General features: G+C 49.7%; 2 protein-coding genes across 4 annotated transcripts in view; both read right to left on the bottom strand.

The window, feature by feature from the left end:
* Dctn3 (dynactin subunit 3) overlaps nt 1-5,184 on the bottom strand; it is a 9,542-nt gene extending 4,358 nt beyond the window's left edge. For both annotated transcript variants that reach the window (XM_029567974.1, XM_008842437.2), the window contains exons 1-3: nt 5,034-5,184; nt 2,533-2,617; nt 1,549-1,635 (exon numbers count right to left, since the gene is read on the bottom strand). In XM_029567974.1, the coding sequence (XP_029423834.1) occupies nt 1,549-1,635; nt 2,533-2,617; nt 5,034-5,132 (271 nt within the window). In that variant the 5' untranslated portion in view covers nt 5,133-5,184. The remainder of the gene's footprint in view (nt 1-1,548; nt 1,636-2,532; nt 2,618-5,033) is intronic.
* Nucleotides 5,185-6,008: 824 nt separating this feature from the next.
* Arid3c (AT-rich interaction domain 3C) lies at nt 6,009-13,413 on the bottom strand. 2 transcript variants are annotated; one of them, XM_008842434.1, is made up of 8 exons: nt 13,369-13,413; nt 12,270-12,647; nt 10,436-10,508; nt 8,509-8,692; nt 8,081-8,370; nt 7,289-7,471; nt 6,926-7,015; nt 6,009-6,500 (listed from the first exon to the last, which is right to left on the bottom strand). In XM_008842434.1, the coding sequence occupies exons 2-8, from the start codon at nt 12,573-12,575 to the stop codon at nt 6,400-6,402; spliced, it is 1,227 nt and encodes a 408-aa protein (XP_008840656.1). In that variant the 5' UTR covers nt 12,576-12,647; nt 13,369-13,413; the 3' UTR covers nt 6,009-6,399. The 2 variants fall into 2 exon arrangements, with proteins under 2 accessions (XP_008840656.1, XP_008840657.1); XM_008842435.1 differs by lacking the exon at nt 6,926-7,015.
* Between the last annotated feature and the right edge of the window lie 330 nt (nt 13,414-13,743).

The raw sequence follows: 13,743 nt of genomic DNA, 5'->3' as shown, positions 1-13,743 counted from the left end.
CTCCTCCTCCTCCTCCTCTTCTTCTTCTTCTTCTTCTTCTTCTTCTTCTTCGAGATAGGGTCTTGCTATGTTGACCCAGGCTAACCTTGAACTTATAATCCTCTTGTTTCAGTTTCCTAAATAGTTAGAACTATAGGCACATGCCCACTGCGCTCATCTTAATAGCTTCTGGATGCATGAATGTAGGTGCTCAGAAAATGCTACCTGTAGCATAACTGATTGACTGGTATTCCTGCCTGGAATGCTGAAATATAGAGACTTCTCATGCAAAAAAAAGATGTTGGCCTTTTCGCTGGAGCCACATTGGCAAAATGACAAATACAAAGGGAAAGGAGAAGCCAGGCATAGTGGTGCATCCCAGTACTTGGGAGGCAGAGGCAGGCAGATCTCTGTGAGTTTGAGGCCAGCCTGGTCTACACAGTGAGTTCCAGGCCAACTGGGGCTAGAGAGACCCTGTCTCAAAAAGACCAAAAAAAACAAACAAACAAACAAAAAACAAAAGGGAAAGAAGAGAGGCACCCGTTGTATGTTCTCTAGGTCTTTTAGAAACAGAGAGTTTGTTCCTTTGGCCACATCTATGTAAGACTACAAGCAGCATGATACTGCAGGCATCAAGGGAATGGGTACTGTTCAAAAAGGAATGCTCCATAAATGTTACCATGACAAAAGTGCTAGTTTGCAGTGTCACTCAGCATGTTGCTGGCATTGTTGTAAACAAGCAAGTTATGGGCAAGGTTCTTGCCAAGAGAATTAATTTGCATACTGAGCTCATTAAACACATTAAAAGCCAAGAAATGGGTGAAGGAAAACAATCAGGCAAAAAAAGGAAGCCAAAGAGAAAGGAACCTGAGTCGCACACTTTGTGAGAACTAAAGGAAGGAGCCTATGCTGTTGGAGCCTATTCTCTATGAATTCATGACTTAATGTACAAGAAGAAATAAAAGGCCTAGACTTAAAAAAAAAAAAAAAAGATGTTGAGGGCTGAGTGTGGTGGTACATGTCTTTAATCTCAGCATTCAGGAGGCAGATGCAGAGGGATCTCTGTGAGATCAAGGCCAGCCTGGTCTATATAGTGAGTTCCAGGTCAGCTGGTTACAGAGAAACCCTGTCTCAAAGAACAACAACCACAAAAAAAAAAAAAAATGTTGAAACTCATGCATATATTCTCCCTTCTCTGAATGACAATGTTTCCTGCCCCTCCTCTTTCCTAGAAGATCAGCTGTCCAGTAAACAGTGATGGATATTCTAAAGGAAAATCCTAGGGTTGGACAATTGATAGAACACTAGAGTAGCTCCCAGTGTCTGACACCAAGGCCTACAGCTGGCCAAGAGGCACACTATACTCAGTGCTTACTATAAGATTCACAGGATCACCTTGGGGCTCAGCTCCAAACCAGGGCAGAATTCAAGAGGGTAGTTGTCAGGGCTGTGTATCTAACAAGATAGGAGAGGGCAGTATCTAACAAGATAGGAGAGGGCAGCCATCTCTGCCAAACTCCTCCACAAATGATATCCTGAGATGCTTATACGCGCATAGTCTAGCATTACCTGCTAAGATGAACTGCAATTTAGAGGCATCAGGTATGGCAATACGATCGATGTACTCAGGATCCAGGTATTTCATCAGGTCTTCAACTAGAAAAGTAGCAAGATGGAAAATAAAACAGAGTTGGGACTGGAACCCTGTCTTATAAAGGGAGTTTGAGGGCTGGTTAGATAGCTGAGCAGGTAAAGGCACTTGCCCACCAAGCCTGACCTGAGTTCAATCCCTGGCATCTACGGTGGAAGGAGAGAAATGACTCCCACAAGTTATCCTCTGATCTCCACATGCATTCCATGAAATGCATCTACCCACACACATGCATGTACATAAATAAAGGAAGTCTGGGGAGTGCTCATCCTTGGGGAAAGCCTTGAATGACAGGCTAACCCCTACAGTGCCCAATTAGCAGGCATCCACCAGATTCCCTAGTCCACTCTCGAGATTCTCCAATATCACCACCTGCTGGCTGACATCATGCAACAACTGGAAACAGTTGTTGCTACCGCTCTGGGCTCCCCCACTATTCCCATGGACCTATTCTCACTAAGCTAAAAGTTACTTTTCTTCCTCAAGGCCACTCAAACAAGCCAGGGCTTTATCTGATTTCTAATTACTGACCAAGTCACTAGCTATAATAATTTAAAAGCCTTGGCTGAACCAGTGCTGAAGCTCTCAATGATTAATTTCTTTCCTGCCTCTTAACCATACCTACGGAAATGTCATACCAGATTCTTCTCCTCCACAAGGGAAGCTTGGAGGAAGAGCTCTCACCCACAACTAAGGACACTGTATATGGTCTAGGGATTTATCTACAAGGTAGAAGAACACACTCAAGCTCACTACTTCAGCAGTAACATGCCTTCATATTCTATCCCGAAAGGGTGTTCCAGTGACCTATTGGCTGAAGTATTGGCTGAAGGGCAGGATCAGGTTCCGGGGCACGTGGGCATGGGAAGCAGTGCAAATATGGACCCAATGGAAGTACTTACTCTTTTTGTACAGAATCTTCACCCTCTCTCTCTTGCTGGCAATGTTTCCTAGAGCCACCTGAACCTTGACCAAACCATCAGCCACCTGAAAAGAAATAGAGGTTAATTCCAAGGTAGGCTATTTGGCTCAGACTTGGGAAAAATAAGGAAACCTCTTTTCTCTAGAATTTCAAACCTCTGAATTCCAATAATTTAGGCTGGTCCCCTTCTGTTGTATTATAGAAGATGCAGCCTCACCTTCAGGAACTCCTTAATGTAAAAGGAGAAGGAATCATGTATTCCTTGGGGAGTTTGACATTTGATTGGGGAGGTAACGAACTAATTTTTGGTTCATGGGGTACCTATATATACTATATAGTACCTGGTTCCTAACCTGGGTTTGGGCATGAAATATGCAAATATCCTCACCCAGATCTTCATTATCTCATGGCTAGAGAACAGACTGGCTGGCCTACCTCTATCCCCATCCTCTCTTCATCAACTCTAGTATGGGAGAGGGAAGAATCTCTAAGATTTGGATCCTGTATTAGAGAGTATAGAAGAAAATCAGTTTAGGGGAGAGGTATGGTACAGGTAAGAACATATGATTTCAAGTTTGAGATGTTGTTAGATATCCAAGCGGAAAAGACCAGTAGAGAAACATAAATCACATTCTCAGAAGGGAAAATGTGGAACAGAGATATATATGGATGACATAATGACAGGTAACTATAAAACTATGAAAGTGAATGAGCCTGCCTAGGATTTAAGAGTACAATATTCTGTGGCTAGAAATGGCTCAGGAGTTAAGAGTATGTACTGCTCTTGCAGAGGACCTAGATTTAATTCCAAGCACCCACACTGAGCAGTTCACAATCATCTGTAACTCCAGCTCCAGTGGGTCTAATGTCTTCCTGTGGATCACCCAAGTAAAAGCTGGGCAGGGGTATGTGCACCTGTAACCCTAGCACTGAGTAGGGCAGGGAGGCAGGAGACTGGCAGATCCCTGGAGTTCACCGACCAGCCAGAGGGAATTAGTCAGCTCTGGGTTCAGCGAGAGACCCCAAAGAATGTGGAGAACACCTGAGGAAGACACCTGATCCACAAGCACAGTACTCACATGTACACACACACATACACACACACACACAGAGAGAGAGAGAGAGAGAGAGAGAGAGAGAGAGAGAGAGAATTAAAAGAAAAATAAAATCTTTTTAAAAAAGAGAGAGAGCTAGGCGTGGTGGTGCTTTCCTTTAAACCCAGCAGTTTGGAGGGAGAGGCAGACGGATCTCTGTGAGTTCAAGGCCAGCCTGTTCTACAAAGCAAGTACCAGACCATCTGGGGCTACAGGGAGACCTTGTCTCAAAAAGATAGATGATAGATAGATAGATAGATAGATAGATAGGCTAAGATGGTTCAGCAATTAAGAGTGCTTACTGCTCTTGCAGAGAACCTCAGTTCAATTCTCAACACCCACATCCAGTAGCTCACAATAGCCTATAACTTTAGCTCCAGGGGATCCAAAGCCTCTGGCCTTGATGGGCATGTACACGCATGTGCATATACCCAGACACACAGAGATACATAATTTAAAATTTTTAAATAAATTGAAAAGAGTATAATATTCTAAAATTAAGAGGGGTAAACTAGAGGGGGGCTATGGAACTGAATGGAGTTCACTCAGGTTTTTTGGTAGAGTGAAGAGCCCTAATATTCAAGGGACAAATATATGGGGAAGGCAAATAAGACTGATAGTAGCAGCCAGAGATAAAAGGAAAGTCAGGAGGGTTGGAGTCATAGATACCAAAGGGAGAAAGTGTTTTGAGAAAATGGGTCTCAACAGGAACACAATCTGCTAGTGACAGTTTCACAGGAAGTACACAGACATCATTATCTTTGATGTACTCAGATCTAGTACATTCCTGACTCACCACCAGAAGCTCTTCACTAAATGGTTTTCCCATTGTAGAAGAGGATTGAGGGCGCCTAAGCTTATTGTCAAAATTCAGTCACTAATGTGACTGTCTACATCTGAACACCAAAGACTCAATCCCTAACCTTCCTTAACTAGGCCTTCTCAGACCTCATGTCTTACCACTTGAACCTTCTTTATCCACCCCTGCTCTGCCTCTTCTAGGGCCCTAGGTCCGCCTGCCCAATTCATTTGGCAATTAATTACACAAGCCTCCAGGATGGCACTCCATTGCGGACTTCAGCTCTTAATGAAACTCTCATTAGTCAGAGTGTACCAGGTCCTCAACTAATCTGAGAGCATAGGGGCGGAGTCTTAAAGTTGTCACTGAGCCCATCTCAAACAGGCCTAACCATCTGCTACCCGCCCCCAATCCCAATTCCCTTGAACACGGACACCGAGAGTCCAATTCCAGGAGGTCCCGGATCTCCGTTATTTCAAAGGCTGAGCTGCGGACGACCCGAGGCGCCGATGTCTTCATCCCGAGGGCAGGGAAGGTGCACCGCTCTTACCCAGTTACAGAGAGAGACCACGCGACCAGACCGCTCACCTTCCTGGAGCCGCGAGTCCCGCCCGGCCCATACACCCAGCGCTCCAGCTCCTCCACCCGGGCCTGTAGCCGAGGGATATCTGTTAGGGCCGCCATCATTTCTGCGGCCCCGCCTCAGCCCAACAGAAGGTGGGACTTCCGCCCAAATAGAAGGTTGACCAATCCGAACGCATCGGAGGTCCTAGACCGGAAGTGAAGTCACGACGCAGCCTTCCAATGTTGGAAGTGACCAGACCAGCTGTCAAAAGCGCTCTGGTTACCTAGGTGACGTTCTGGGTCCTGTTTTTCAGGCCTGGTGGTCAAGACTTTCGGTCTTCTCTCTCTCTCTCTTTTTTTTTTTTTTTGAGACAGGGTCTCCATGTAGCCCCAGCTGACCTGGAACTCACTATGTAGACTAGGCTGGCCTCAACCGCACAGAGATCCGCCTGCCTCTGCCTCCCAAGTGCTGGGATTAAAGGCGTGCGCCACCACGCCCGGCGACTTTCGGTCTTCTAATTCTAGGACACCAGAGTTTTTTCCACCCCATTCCCTGAGGTTGCACGTGTAATTACACCCACTATTCCAAAATAGGTTCATTCACATAGATCAGGACCATAAATTTTTGGAGTCTCTTAACATTTAAGAGACTAAAGTGAATTGTCTAAGGCCACCCAGCACTATCGCGACATAATCGGAACCTAGATTCAGGCAGTCTGATTTAAGAGACCATGCTCTGTGTGATAGCACAAACCTGCAATCCTAGTTTTAGGAAAAAAGAGGCAGGAGGATCACTGCAAATTTGAAATCAGCTTGGTCTACATAGCGAGATCCAAGCCAGCCAGTGAACATGCACACAGTGAGAGCCCGTTTAAAAAAATAAAACATGCTCTTCTACTCTCTCGGAACTTTGCTATTCTGCCTTCTGCTTGGATAGCTCAATGTAGTCATGTACCCCTCGCCTCCCAGACCCAAAGAAGAGAAGGCACTGGAGACGGAGGGAGTACAGCTTTATTTTCCAGATGCGACCTGAGAGATGTCCTCACACCATCCAAATCCAGTCTTCACCTGCCTCCTGAAGAGAAGCAGAGTTGACTCAGAGAAGTGGGGTGCCAAAGACGACATTGATACAGGGGTCACATGAGGAGATGACAGGGGTTGCTGGGGGAAGAATTCTTTGGTAGATGCTGCTGGAGTTGGCCAGGGAGGTGGTGCCCTACTTTTACAATGAGGTAGGTGGAACATCATAAGAAATCCCTTTGGAGTGGAGGTGGCATGCTGTCATCTCCCAGGACTGGGTCCCACAGTGGGCATCCTGGAAGAATCAAGGTGGGAGGGCCCCTCTCCCCTCAACAATGATGCTGGGGCTCGTGGTTCTCAGTAGGTGCTCTCAAGGCAAAGTGCTGGAAGGGGGCCCTGTAGAGGGTGGGGGTGGAGGATTGGTTGGAACCAGGGAAGCTGGCACAGGCTGGCGGCGAGCAAAGAGGATGCCTGTCAAAGGAGTAAAGAGAGGAGCAAAATGCAAATATAAGCAGGGGAGGCTGGGAAATAGTGTCCAGATTCTTAAGAGAACCATACACATCCTTCGTCATGAACCAATGATGAAAATTCCCTCTGGTCAGTAAGAAGCTCCTATTGCCAATGCAGATACCCCCAAGCAGGTAAACAAGAAACACTAACACTAACACAAAGACCCAAGACAGAGCAGACACCCCATGGTAAACATGCCACACAGGTCATGCTTTGGACCCCACGCCATGGAGACATTCCCTTAACCCAGGCCAGTGTAACAATCTCTGGACCTCCATGCAAGTTTAGATATCCCTGAACTTCATGCTAGTAAAGAAAATCTAAAATCCTCATGCCAGTCTAAATCCCAACTCCATGCCAGTGTAGACAGCCTATAGTACCCATACCAGTGTAGACCACCCCATTGATCTCTAGTGCCATGTTGATACTGCTGATGCCACTGCCTGCCAGATTGAGGGCCCCATCCAACCGCTCTTCTGTCCAAGAGAAGGCAGGAGAATCACATTTTGGGAAATCAGACTTCAAACTTAGATTCCTCCCTTACTCCTATAAATAGATTTTCTATCTAATTCACTTGAACCCCACACCTGCAAACATATATATATATATATTTAAAGGGAGGGAGGGAGAGAGGGGGAGAGGGGGAGAGAGAGACTGTGCCACCACCAACACCCTCAGGTGAAGAGTCTAGCTTCCCTCAGTACACAAGCTCAAAGCTCAAAGTCATTCACTAACAAGCCCTTCCTCACCCCTCAGGGGAACCTTGCCACGAGGCAGGAAACTGGGGGGTGCACCAAGTCGAGGTGGGTCCATGGGGCCCATCAGCACAGCCCTCTTCTCCGGAGGCTCCTCTGGTGCCAACTTCTCTCGTCCAGGCCCCAAGGCCAAGTCAACAGGTAGTGTTGGACGAGGGGTTCGAATTCCACTTTCCTCTGGAAAAAAAAAAAAAAAAAAAAAAAAAAAAAAAAAAAAAAAAAAAAAAAAAAAAAAAAAAAAAAAAAGGTCATTCAGCTCTTCTGACCCAAGCAACTTGTGTTTGCAATTGATTTTCCTCTAGATGTGGAACCAAAAGAGGTCATACAGACTGACAAACTAGGCTCAGTCTCTTCTAGCCAGACCTTCAGCCTAGAAACGTTAACGATATAGACCCTAAAAGGGCCAGCATGTAAATCTGGGATGGTTTAAGTAAAAGAATGTGACTTTTATTTGCTTTTGATTATTAAGCAACCTAAGTAACAGGAGGAATAAACCACATCCAAATGGGGGCCCTATGTGGGCAGTTGTGAAATAAAGAAAGCTATGGATAAAGGACCTTCTCCTGAGTTTCAGTCCCCACACAGGAGAGACACATAGACTAGACAGGTCTCAGGGCTTTATTGACCTTAAAGCTCAGAATCTCTAATTTCGTGATTCCAAAACCTCAGAGTCCCATCAGATCTTGCTGCTCCCATATCGCAAAGCCTCCCACACCCGAGTCCCTACATATTAATAGTTCCTGTGTCTCAGTGCTTGCCCTCCCTCGAACTCCTTCTCCCTCGCACCTTTCTTAATAGGGTTTGGACCCAGCTGAGCGCATGCGTGCACAGGCAAGCCAGCGGTGGAACCCTGGGTGGGACCAGGACCCGGCGGGGGTGCGACCGGGGAGGGGCCAGGACCCGAAGCCAGGCCTGGAGCGCCCCGAGGGGTCGGCCCCACTAAGCCGAAGAGCGGGACGGCGGTGTAAGCCTGCCGACGGCCCTCGCGCCGATTGCTGTCTATGGCAGCCTGGAGCTCCCCCGGGGAACTGAGCGCCCGCGTCTCGCACTCATACGGGTACAAATACTTCATGTACCTAAGGACGGACGGAGACACGGGGATCAAATCCCCAGCCCAGCGAATGGAATCCCGCCCCCGCTCCTCCCTGCACACCCATGCCCCACGCCAGCCCCGCGTGCCCTGCCCTTCTGCCCACGCGGGCCACTGTCCTCACTGGGTGCGCAGAGTGAAGGCGGCAGAAGTGATGGTGGTGGGCAAACTGAGGCCGCGTGTGACCTCTCGCCACACTTTTCGGTTGATGACTTCCACCAGGCCACCCTTGGCGGTCACCAGGCGAAACAAAGCATACAGGTCCAGCACCTGTTTGGCCATGATGGGCACGCGGTTCACTGGCGTCCCTGGTAGGGAATGGGTAGAAAGTCAGGACAGTAAGAGTAAGGCCCTGTTTGTGGTCATCTCCGGGGACTGAAGGATATCTCCATGAGGCTTGAGAAAGGGCAGGATCCATGAAGAAAGATTTAGGGTAGGGGTATGGGGTGGGAGGGGGTTGGTTACAGGCTGAGCCCCCAGGACCATCATAGTAGGAAGGACAGGAGATTAAGACCAAAAAATCAGCAAACAGCCTGCAAAGGGCCAGAAGGTAAATATTTAGGCCTCGTGGGCCAAAGGATATATGTCACAATTACCAAACTCTGCAATTGTATCTGGAGAGCAGCCTTGGAAGACAATAAAAGGGATGGGCATGACTGGGTTCCAATAAAACTTTATTTACAGGCCCTGAAATTACAATTTCACAGTCTGTAAATATTACATCTGTTTTAATTCTATTTTCCAAATATGTAAAAATGTAAGTCATTCTAATCTACCAGGCAGCTGGATTTAGCCTGAAAGACTGTTTGCTGACCGCTGGATGGATTGTAAGGACTTCCATATAGTGCTGAAGAGTAATACTACCCAAGCAGCAGCCCCCAATGGCTGTGCTTGATCAGGGGACAGCAAGCACAGCTCCTGCCTGGGTCCACCATCTCTGCAGCCTGCACCACCCCCGCCAGCCAGTCCTGACAAAGGGGCCTGTCTGACCTGAGCGATGGGCCCCAGTTAATTCCTTACCGATCTCGTCCCCTTCCATCGCTGCCTTTGGACCCGAACAATTAGCTGCGGCCTGATTAATGGGGGGAAATTATCGGCCCCGTGAGACCTCCTCCCCCTGCAGCTGAGCAGAGGGAGGCAGAGCTGGGGGTGTAGGCAGTGCAGAGATCCTTTCAGACCACCCTACCCCATATTAGCAGAGAGAAGGACCCCAGGTCCTAGTGTTCCTAAAGTGGGAACACTAGGACCACAGTGAAGAAGCCTCCTTGGGGAGCAAGAAGACCAGGGACTCCCACCCAGAATCCTTGGGAAGAAGGGAACCAGAAAGAGCTGCTGAGCCTTTGGTGGGGGCCTGGGGAGACTTGGGCCAGAAGCTGTATTGGGAGGGGGGGCAGTGCAGCCAGTTAATTAGCAGCTTATCAGGCTGCGCTCTGAGTGAGTTAATTAGCTTTGTAGAGAGAGATAATGAGTCAGTGCTCAGTCCCATGAATCTGGGGAGAAGTGGAAGTGATGGACTGCTGCCCACCCTCATCCCCTGCTGGACCCTTCTTGCATTCTTCCAGCACTGAGATTTTTCCGGAAAGGAATTCCTTCTCCACTGCCCAACTCACACGGCCCCAGCACATCCTTTGGGAAAGTCTCAGTCTAATCCTATTCCTTCCTGCTGTAGGACACAAAAAGAATCTCCTGGCCTAAAGCAAAAGACAATTGAGGAGAGACAAGGCTGAAGAAAGGGTACAACACAGAACCAAGGCATTCCCGGTCCTAAGTGCTGAGACCCTGTCTCAAGCTGGTGCCCACTACTTCCCCCTCACCCTCCCAATTGATTCCATACTCAACTGCCTGTGGGCTGGCCACTAATTAATCCCTAGTGGGGAAGGGGGCAGGGTCAGAGGTTAAAGACACTATTGAAGGCCCAAAGGATAGGTGCCACCAACCTCAGGCCTCTCCTGGGAAGACCTCACCTGGGGACTACATCCTAGGGTCTCCCTTCTTCAAATCTGGTTAAGCGGGGGAAATTCCAGGGTACTTCCCCAAATCACCGTACTCACCCCTCTTCTGCATGAAGCTGAACAGGTCATCCAGAAATTCCTTCCTCTTAGGGTCTGCATCGAGCTCATACAGCTGGGGAAGGACCAAGATTATTCTTCAACTCCACTGATCCCCTTCCTCCTGGAGCCCCAATTCACATGGTACAACAGTCCTTGGTGAAGGGGGTGAGTGGGATCTGAATGTGGACTCCCTGCAGCAGGCCCATCCCCAGGAGTAGGCAGAGCACCTTTCTCTAATATGCTCAAGAGATCTTGGTAGTGGTGCCTGAGGCAGCTCACACTCTGCATCAGGAAAATATGGGGAGATAGGAAGCAGGAAACGGCTTCATTGGGTCAGTCCCCAGGACACAGTGTGGACACTGAAGAGAACATTCAGAGCCCTAGGAAGGAGCCAGGCCGGGGCTGTGCTCCACAAGGAGAAGGCTGCCATGGATCTGGGGCATTTGTTCATTCCCATTCATCTGTACAAGGGCTTCATGCAGTTCATATCCTTGTGGGCCAGGTCTAGGGTGAGTGAGGAGCAGGGACGATGCTTGGGAGATCCTGATAGGCACCTTCTGGTCTGATTTCTTTCCAGAGGTAGTAACAGTGCCTACTACAGAAGCTGTCACATAGGTACTGGCCATGTGCCACACAGAACCCGAGGTGTCAGAGCATCAGGTACCTACTAATCATCCTGCTACTTCTCAGTCACATGGAACCCCCCGCCAAGTTCCAACATCACCTCCCAAGTCTAAACTATATAGTCCCAGATTAATGGAATCATTGACCCAGAGTAACAAGTCTCTCAGCCTCAGCTTGCCATGAGTCACACATATAGATAGCACACCATCTCCCTGTAACTCTCAAAATCTTTCCATGAGAAGCAAACACCAGAGACCCAGCTCTGGAGTCACATACTCATGACCCAGAGCCCTAAGTCTCATTGGGTACCTACAAATGCTATCCACACTTCCTCAGTAATAAGCCCGGGGTTATGCCCTGGAGAACTAGCCACTAGAGCCGAATCTCCAGAGTAACAAGCCCCTGAGTGACACTCCCAGTATTACACTAATGCTACAGAGCACTAGCCACAGATTAGCACTTCTGTGAGCAACCAATACCCTATGAGCAACACCACCAGAATAGCACCCCTGGAATCACAGCCCTGAGTAACACCTTCATGGTGACAGCCTGGCCTAGTTCCCTAGAATAACATCTGAGGGGTTCCACAGGAGGAAGAATCTTGATTAAGGCCATGTACACAAGGATTTATCCTGCCTAGCTTGCACGGGTGCCCTTCAGTTACACTGCAGGTGAAGTGGCCTGCATAAGCCACTGACACCCATGGAATTTAGGCCAGAGAAAAAATTTGAATCATGGAGCAATGTAGCAGGGTATTAGAGTATACCAGCCTGCAAAACAAGACTTCTATTCTCCTCCCAAGGACAGTAGACAGCCTGGGACAACTACTGGTCCTTGTGACTTGATGTGTGAGAGGGTAGGTGAGGTGGTGTTACCAAGGAATCTTCAGACCCCAGAGTCCCCTCCCTCAAAGGCCCGTACACCCGTCCCTCCTGAACACACCAATAGCCTTTAATTTGTCAGTCCCTATGTTTCTGGGACCTCCTATACCTCTTAATGTGTTCCTGTTCACTTTTCACATATCTGAGTGTCTGTCTTCCCTGACTCATCACTATCTCTATCGTCCAGTCTAGTTTTCCTACTATCTCTCGCTCTAGGTCTCTGTTTTTCCATCCTGCAGAGGGCGGTAGGGATGGGTGGACTATTGATTGTCTGGTTCTACTTTTGCCAGAGAGGAGGAAGGGGGCTCAGTCTGAGAGGGGTGTCCTACCTGCTTGAACTGTTCCTCATAGGTCCACTCATGTGGATGGAGTCCAGGGGGCTGGCTGGAAGGTGAGTTGGGACACTGGGCCCCTGGATGAGCCTCCTCAGCTGTCTCCTCTGCCAGGGCTTCCTCTCCCTCCTCATCCTCTTCAGCATCCTCTTCTTCAGCCCCAACCACCCCTAAGGCCCCCTCAGGAGCCTGTAAGGTCAGGGCTCTAGGCAGAGGAGGCTGTGGAAGTGGGAGTCGGGGTGGGGCCAAGGGCCCCACCCCTTGGGCCAGCCGAGCTGCCTGCTGCCTCTGCAGGGCCTCCATTACAGCTTCCAGGCGCAGTCCCCCTGCTGGTGGGGGCCCTGGTACCAGGCGGGGCCCTGAGGAAAGGGCCGTCTGTGGGGGGAGTAAATTATTGGGTGGTAGGCCTTGCTGCCCCCTCCCCTACAACACAAGGAGAGATGGTCATGGATTCAAGGGCATGCAAGGAAATCATAAGGAAAGGGCAGATGGGTCAGGTGAACAGAGATTGTCCGGTAGATAGAGCAGGAGAGAAAGAGACCAGACATGGGAGTCAGAAATGGCCATGGACTGAGGGCAGGGAAAGAATGAACAAATCAGAGAGGGCAGCAGAGACCAAGAGGGGTCCTGGGCAGAGGGAGATGTGACACACAGTCATACACACAGAGACAACGACAGGGAGATATGGAAACAGAGATGAGAGACAGGTGGGGAGATATAGAGACTGAGGAGCGACAAGATGAAGCTAGTGGGTAGAGAGACAGGGAGTGTGGAAGAGGAACATGAGATAAAATACCTAAGAGGAAGGGACAGACAGGTAGAAAGAGACTGTGCGATGGTTTGAGAGAGACCTGGAAAAGACCGACCCAGGAGAGAGACATAAGAGACTAGAGACAGGGCGAGACAGAAAATAGAGGGTACAGATGAAGAAATGGGGTAGAAAGGTAGAAGACAAGAACGTAGAGGGAGCATGGGAAGAGGGCTGTGGGGCAGAGGCTGGGTCAAGGACTGGACAGAGACAGGACCAGACTGGCAAGAGGCGGCAGGGTGGCTGCGCCCTGCTCTCGGGCTCCCAGCGCCCCACAGCTACACCCACCTGCCTGGCACGGCCCGCAGCCCCGGGGGTCTCCACGGCGGTCCCTCTGCTTCGCCCTCCTCCCGGGCGGCCCCTGCCTTGGCTGGGTTCCCTGCGCAGGGTCCCCGCGGTGCGCTCCCGCCGCCCTGCACTCCTCTGGCCGCGGTGCGCTCAGTGGCGGTCCTCCGCTGCCTGCGGTCGCGGGGGCGGGACCCGAGCAGGGCAGGGCGGGCGCGGGCGGACGCAACCCGTGAGGCCCGGGTGGGCTCGGCCCCCGTCAGGCCCCCAACAGGTGTCTCCCACCTTCCTTCCAGCCAGACTCGAGGGAGGGGGCGCAGGAGAGCTAGGGGGAACCATGAGAGGGAGAGAGTACTCCACCGTTACCAAACTCCGGCC

This window comes from Nannospalax galili, unplaced genomic scaffold, assembly GCF_000622305.1.
Source record: "Nannospalax galili isolate Female #2095 unplaced genomic scaffold, S.galili_v1.0 scaffold341, whole genome shotgun sequence".
Taxonomy (NCBI): Eukaryota; Metazoa; Chordata; class Mammalia; order Rodentia; family Spalacidae; genus Nannospalax; species Nannospalax galili.
This window is presented reverse-complemented; position numbering and strand designations above follow the sequence as displayed.